The sequence below is a fragment of the Centruroides sculpturatus genome, unplaced genomic scaffold (genome assembly GCF_000671375.1).
Source record: "Centruroides sculpturatus isolate CEXI.00-Female unplaced genomic scaffold, Cexi_2.0 scaffold1542, whole genome shotgun sequence".
Classification (NCBI taxonomy): Eukaryota; Metazoa; Arthropoda; class Arachnida; order Scorpiones; family Buthidae; genus Centruroides; species Centruroides sculpturatus.
Genome location: NW_019386062.1, coordinates 31,882 through 39,362, shown reverse-complemented (window position 1 = coordinate 39,362; position 7,481 = coordinate 31,882). Strand labels below are relative to the sequence as shown.

The window sequence follows — 7,481 nt, the reverse complement described above, 5'->3', positions numbered from 1 at the left end:
ACAAAGGAAAAGTACGTCCTTTATGAAGGCATAGAGCCTTTACTACATGAAAATGAAAATTAATGAATACACTGTGTACAGTAATTTACCTGATAAGACAGACCTCAGAAAAATACTTTATGAGAGCTTTTATACTTTTATAAAGCTGTCTATATGAAAATTAATTAACTAAGGATTTTTTTGCTCTGCCAGGGTGTGGCCGAGTTTTCCGGAGTGCCGGGTTATCGAGAGCCGAGTTTTCGAGGTTCTACTGTATTATGATTTAAACTCTTTGCTAATGTTTTTCTTAAATGTTTATAATTTATCTTAATATGAAATAAATATAATTTGAAGGAATAATTTATTCCAAATATTTTTCCAGACTTTTATAAGACATGGAAAAAAATCTTATTCTCATCTGATTTGAATATGCTATGCTATTAAAATAAAAATAAAAACGTCTTACCTTTCTTTTCTTTTGCTTCTTGTTAATTTTTTGAGCACAAGAAGTTTCCAAAACAATTCCGTGTCTCTTTAAAAACTGGATTATAAAATTTGAGAATAATACTTCTTCCTAGAATAATTTAAGAATTTAATTATTAAGAATAGTAAACATCAAGATGATTCATTAACTAATTAATTCACTTAATATTAAAATCATTTGCTAATACAGTACATTTATTGTTTCGTTGAAAACAATATAAGACGATATACAAGCGAATATTATTTATAATCTGATGATTTAATTCGATGCTAAGTGAAAACAACCTTAAATATTTTTAATGAAAATTTAGGACTTTTACATTTAATATTCTATCGACAATTATTCAATTTTGATTGCTTATAAATAAAAAAAACGTTACATTACATGCGTTATTCGGTTTTATATAATTCAAGTATTTCGAAAAATCTCAAAACAGAGGGAAAAATAACTTGCAATTTCCAAAAAACTTTCTATTTCAAGATGGCGTCGGAAATCGAACGTGCGATAAATGCGTCACGCGTTACGTCACAAGTTCTACGTCAGAATATTAACTAATTGCAAATCTTTTCTTTAAAATGCTAAAATAGTCCCTTTTTGTAAAATATCGCTAAGATACTTGTAATAATAAATAAAATTATAAAAACGCGTTCCGTATCCTTACAGGTTACAAACTGCAAATCTAAGTTTAAAGCGTATCTAATTAAACTATTTAATATTATTAATCGAAAAATATTATGTTACTTACGTTACGCGAGTTTTCGTTATGAAAATTTGTACGAAAAATGTTAAAATGGAAAGAAAAAGAACTCGCAATTTCCGGAAAGCAAAAATTTCCAAGATGGCGTCGGCAACAATACGAAATGGAACGAATTCGAATTTGTCGTTGCAATGCGTCACGCATTACGTCACGAGTTTTACGTCATAGATGTAAAATTTCGAGTACTGTATTTTAATTGCATTTTTTAAAGGAAAGTTACTTCTTAAGAAATTATTTTCCCTCGGATTTGGCAGAATATTTGTTAAATGTAAAACTTCGCTAAAAAGAAAATTTACTCAGATTTCATTACAAGTGGTTGGGGTTTGATTAGAAACAAATGCGTTTCCCATTGTAAGATCGGGAATTTACAACATATTTCACACAACTGAAAGTTTTAACTTATATTGCCACAATATTTTCTTAACTGTGAAAGAATGGGTAGCTGCACTTCCTTCTTGTGGATTGATTGTTTAATTTACATAATAAACAACAACCCAGCACATTCCTATTACCAAATGATATGTCAGATTATCTATTTGGCTATGTTGAGCCTAATAACTAATTACATAACAAATCAATTTGGCTAGAGATAGGTGCTTTAGCTGCTCTCCTAATAAATTTAATTAGAATTAAATTAATGTTAAATTTAGAATATTCTGAAAGGACATGGTCCATTGTCTATCCCAAAGGAAATAATTGTCCTGAATGGGACTCAAATCCACAACTCCTGATTAGTTTAGAGATGCATTGTATATTACATACCCAGATTCTATATGATTTTTATTTCNTCCCCCTCACCCCCCGCGTTGGAATTTCGAAAAATCCTTTCTTAGTGTGCGTTTCCATGACGTACCCTAACTGTGTACCAAATTTCACCTCTTTAGGTTAAGCGGTTTGCTCTGGGCGATGATGAATCAGTGAATGAATGAGTGAGTCAGTCAGGACAAGCAATTTTATATATTTAGATTGGATATTTAAAAATAGTTGTAAAATCCTGGAATGGAAATAGTCAAATCAAATAATGAAGTGATGTGCAGTTTTATTTTATTAACTATGACTATTCAATAAACACTTCAGTTTAATTAAGGCATAAAAATGAAGTAAGAATATAGTTTGTATACATATTTTTGGCCAGAATAGGTCTACATGTAATAAAGTCAGATACAGAGTATATTGTTTAGGTTCTTATAGTTTTATCTCTTATCCCATTGTTAGCATATGAGCCTTGAACACTACCACTAGAGTACATTTGAGCCAAATTGTGGATTAGGTTTCTATAGTAACCTGTTTTATAGCAATATATTCAAACTGTTATAGTCATTTGCCATTTCAGTGAAATCTGTACAATGGGTAAAGGGTCTTTTTGTCAGGGCTCTAAAAGCAGCTATTTTGTATACATCCGGGGTTATTGGAGCTTACAGATATAAATAATGGTGGGTGTGATGGTTTGTAATATAAATTTGGGTGGATATTTTCATTTCTATTGCTGATTTTAAGATCCAAAAAAATGTACCATTTAGTTGCTGGCATGGTCTAATTTAATATCGTCCATAAAAATTGTCATTCATTTGTTGTATGAAGCCATTTATATCTGGTTTTGTTTTCCATATAATAAAGATATCTTCCACATATCTTTTGCACATAAGCATACATAGGAGAGTTGATAAAATCACTTTTCGAATAATATTATATCTGACAAAGGACCCCAGACAAGAGGCTATCCACAGGTGCCCCTCTCTTTTGAACATATGTCTTGTAATCATAGTAAAAAAAAAGGAATAGCATGAAACATGTGCTTAAATCCAGGATAAATTTGCAATTGACTTGCTTATTGCTTTTATATAATAAATGTCTAAAAGGGAAAAAATTTCTTGTAATTTGTATTAAGTGGCACACAGGTACAGTATAAAGTCTAAGACTGTAATATAAACATCTCCTATAAGTTGACTACCACAAATCATCAATTATTTGCTCTGTTTTACTGATGGATAATCTATAGGTTTTTAAATAATCTTTAAATAGATTATGAATAGCATTTTCTAATAGGAGAGTACACAACATGGCATTATGGGTCTTATAGTGTTGCCTGATTTATGGATCTTTGTAAATGCAAAAAATAGGATTATTTAGGATTTTAGGATTATTAGCAGAATTTGCCATTACACTATCCAATTTTAAGGTTCAAAAAATCTAATTCCAATAAACACAATACCAAAACTATGTGTGTGTGTGTGAACCCACACACAGCTTTATAATTATAATCATTAACATTATATCAATAATAATACGTAAACAGTAACTTAATTACAAAAGATAATTAAAAGTAGGTAAATATATTTTATTGCTCTCAGAATTTATGCAAAGGATAACTCTATACTAAGAATATTTTGGAATTAACTGATTGTATTTGTTATATGTGATATGATTTTTTTTGTCTTGACTGGTATAGTTTGTATTATTGCATTATTAAAGTCTTTAATAAACTGTTTCAAAATTTACTCTCTTATATGATTGCATTTTGTAATTCTTAGCTGTAAACTGAGTTTAATCAATGTTTCAAATTTAGCTAGAAGCTAGAAGAAATATTACTTGTTTGCATGCTAGCTACTCTTAATCACTATATACTCTATCTCAATCATATAGAACTTATTGTTGAGTCAGAAAGTAACGATACAAACAAATTCTTGTTCACTCCCACAAAGTGAATGCTTCAATGAATGCCAGTCACAGCAACATCTGTACTGCCTGAATCCCTGATTCTGCTTAAATTCCTTCCTCATTCAGGTCATGTGAAATCATGCCACTTTTATTCTATCATTTCTGGACTGTTGACAGTTTGGCAAATGCTCACACTCCAGCAATCAATAAATAAGGATCTCGTTGTATGCCATGTGCAGTGGACATTATTTTTGCTTTCTTTATAGTCACTCTTAACAGCTATAGTTTGATGCAGCAATAGTTGAAAGAAAATGCCTGTTTGAAGGTTGAAAATGTCATCTGCACCATACAATTGTATCTCAACTATAAGTCATGACAAGCTATGTTCAACAAACATCATTGTTTTTCCTGAAGATACTTTTTGAGGATTTCACACTCTTATGAAATCTAAAGATCTACCCATTACCTTCCTGAAAGTCTTCTGCTCTAAGCATTTTCACAAACTCTGAAACACTCTTTTAAAGAAAGGTTCTATTTGTGGGACTATTGTTCTTGAACATCTAGAAACTAGATGAAAACAACTTTCTCCATATCACTGTACTGTGTGCCACACAATTTCTTCCCATTTGGAACCAAGGTTGGATTTTGAATTTCCTTTCAATCTTGGAATGAACTTTTAAAATCATTGACAGACTAGGAGACTCCTCCATACTCCTTTGCAATGTCTTTTTCTGAGCTGAAATCAACTGCTTCTGGGATGGTAGCTTCTTCAGACAATGAAAATTGATGTTTTTTCCCTTCAGTGTTTTTGTCAGATGACATTACTTTGAATTACTGAAGAACCATAACTACAGTATGGTAAGGATGCATTGAACTGAGACACTCTGCTTTCCTCTTCCTTCATGTAACTTCCCATTATCATTTCTGTTATCTTCCTATTTGGCAGTTTCCTTCAAAAAGATCTGTAGCTAGTATTGATCACAGGAATTTTTATAGGTCTTTCAACATTTGTTTTTTGGGGTCTTTCCAGAACATTCTGAATATGTAGTATGTAACCAACTATCCCATCAACCCATTCAAAACAATTCTAAAGTCAGTTCCTTGAATTGACTGTGTTCAGGCAGTTTCTTTTGGGTGGACATCCTTGACACTTCCCAACTCCTGTCATTCAATTCTCCCATTCCATCATAGTTTTTCTCTATACCAGAGAATTTCAGCATAATGTCCAGAAAACTATTTTCGATTATTGAAAGCTTTGTTACACTGAACTTTCTTATGTCAAGAATTCTTAAAGCATTAGTCATATGGGCAACCAACTAGGAATTCAAATTTTTTTCACTATACAGTACAGTTGGTTATTCAAAAATTGATTAACCAAAGTCAACTTCAGAAAGTACTAATTCCAGAAAAAAATAAACTATTTATGACTTTTTCAGTGATGATTGGCTACGCTCTTCAACTGGCACTGGCAGAGTATATTGCCCCATTACTACTATTCTCGGGGTCAGCATTCAGCTTCTGCACAGCATTTCCTTAAATTGTTAGAGGAAGTATCAAATAGAGCTAGTGGAGTTATCAGGAAATGATCATCATTATAAAGTTGAGTTTTCAGAGACACTGCATTAACCTGTTTAAAAGACTTGAAAGTACTCCTCTTGGAGCACATACAGAGAGTTTGAAGAAGTCCTTGTGGTGCTTTTCAAGGTTTGGGGTTCGTTTCATTTTGTTTCCAGTGGGAGACCACAGATCCTAAGTCTGGATCACTCGCAATCTTTAGATATCCCTTCCTTCAGGAGGGTTTGATCCTCCAGACCTGTCACTTTATATTGTCACCTAACCCTGCCACACTTGTAGAGGTGATGGAATTCACTCTCCAGGAGGTGATAAACAAATGGACAGATAGTATGATGGAGCAGATTACATTGGTCAACATTAACCCCACAAAGAAGTGGACATTATCTTCTCTGGGTACAACCAACAAGGCAGGCAAGCTACACCAGCCCATCACACAGCCAGAGATGTATGTGTTGTCAGCAGGCAAGCATAGAAACAGCTAGTATAGAGACAGAAATATAATTGTCGGCAGTTGGGAGGGCTACTTAATAATTTTAGATAATTTGGAGTTTTTCCAATGGTACCTAACCAATCAAGTGCATTGGTGTAAAGTTTCAATGGATTGTTTTTGCAGTGTGTTAAACACGTTTTTTTTAAATTTAAAATATACCTATCATTGAAATAAATAATACATAAATTGTAAAGTTCTGTTATTTTAACAATAAATTAATTTTTTTAAGTAAAATTGTAATACATATTATTCTAAATTCTTAAATTCATCAATGAGGATTCTAAACTTTTATATACAATTTTCCACTGCATCAGTGTATAGAATACATAACAAATTAGAATAAAAATAAAAACGTCTTACCTTTCTTTTCTTTTGCTTCTTGTTAATTTTTTGAGCACAAGAAGTTTCCAAAACAATTCCGTGTCTCTTTAAAAACTGGATTATAAAATTTGAGAATAATACTTCTTCCTAGAATAATTTAAGAATTTAATTATTAAGAATAGTAAACATCAAGATGATTCATTAACTAATTAATTCACTTAATATTAAAATCATTTGCTAATACAGTACATTTATTGTTTCGTTGAAAACAATATAAGACGATATACAAGCGAATATTATTTATAATCTGATGATTTAATTCGATGCTAAGTGAAAACAACCTTAAATATTTTTAATGAAAATTTAGGACTTTTACATTTAATATTCTATCGACAATTATTCAATTTTGATTGCTTATAAATAAAAAAACGTTACATTACATGCGTTATTCGGGTTTATATAATTCAAGTATTTCGAAAAATCTCAAAACAGAGGGAAAAATAACTTGCAATTTCCACAAAACTTTCTATTTCAAGATGGCGTCGGAAATCGAACGTGCGATAAATGCGTCACGCGTTACGTCACAAGTTCTACGTCAGAATATTAACTAATTGCAAATCTTTTCTTTAAAATGCTAAAATAGTCCCTTTTTTGTAAAATATCGCTAAGATATTTGTAATAATAAATAAAATTATAAAAACGCATTCCGTATCCTTACAGGTTACAAACCGCAAATCTAAGTTTAAAGCGTATCTAATTTAAACTATTTAATATTATTAATCAAAAAATATTAAGTTACTTACGTTACGCGAGTTTTCATTATGAAAATTTGTACGAAAAATGTTAAAATGGAAAGAAAAAGAACTCGCAATTTCCGGAAAGCAAAAATTTCCAAGATGGCGTCGGCAACAATACGAAATGGAACGAATTCGAATTTGTCGTTGCAATGCGTCACGCATTACGTCACAAGTTTTACGTCATAGATGAAATATTCCGAGTATTTTAATTGCATTTTTTAAAGGAGAGTTACTTTATAACAAATTATTTTCCCTCGAATTTGGTAGAATATTTGTTAAATGTAAAACTTCGCTAAAAGGAAAATTTATTCAAATAAACGTACTAAAATTACCGAGATGTTACAGAATAAAAAGTAATTTTTAATAAAGTAAGTGTTAGTATTTATTTTTTGATTCTAAAGCTTATTTTCTTGGACTTTT

At 31.1% G+C, this 7,481-nt stretch overlaps 1 protein-coding gene across 2 annotated transcripts in view; it reads right to left on the bottom strand.

Annotated features, from left to right (window-relative positions):
• Positions 1-7,227, bottom strand: part of LOC111613386 — a 9,561-nt gene extending 2,334 nt beyond the window's left edge. Inside the window, exons 1-3 of one of the 2 annotated variants that reach the window (XM_023354731.1) lie at positions 7,068-7,227; positions 6,304-6,411; positions 446-553 (exon numbers count right to left, since the gene is read on the bottom strand). In XM_023354731.1, the coding sequence (XP_023210499.1) occupies positions 446-553; positions 6,304-6,411; positions 7,068-7,223 (372 nt within the window). In that variant the 5' untranslated portion in view covers positions 7,224-7,227. Of the gene's footprint in view, positions 1-445; positions 554-847; positions 951-6,303; positions 6,412-7,067 lie in introns of those variants that run through there. The other variant, XR_002754760.1, reaches the window with a different exon arrangement.
• Positions 7,228-7,481: the final 254 nt, after the last annotated feature.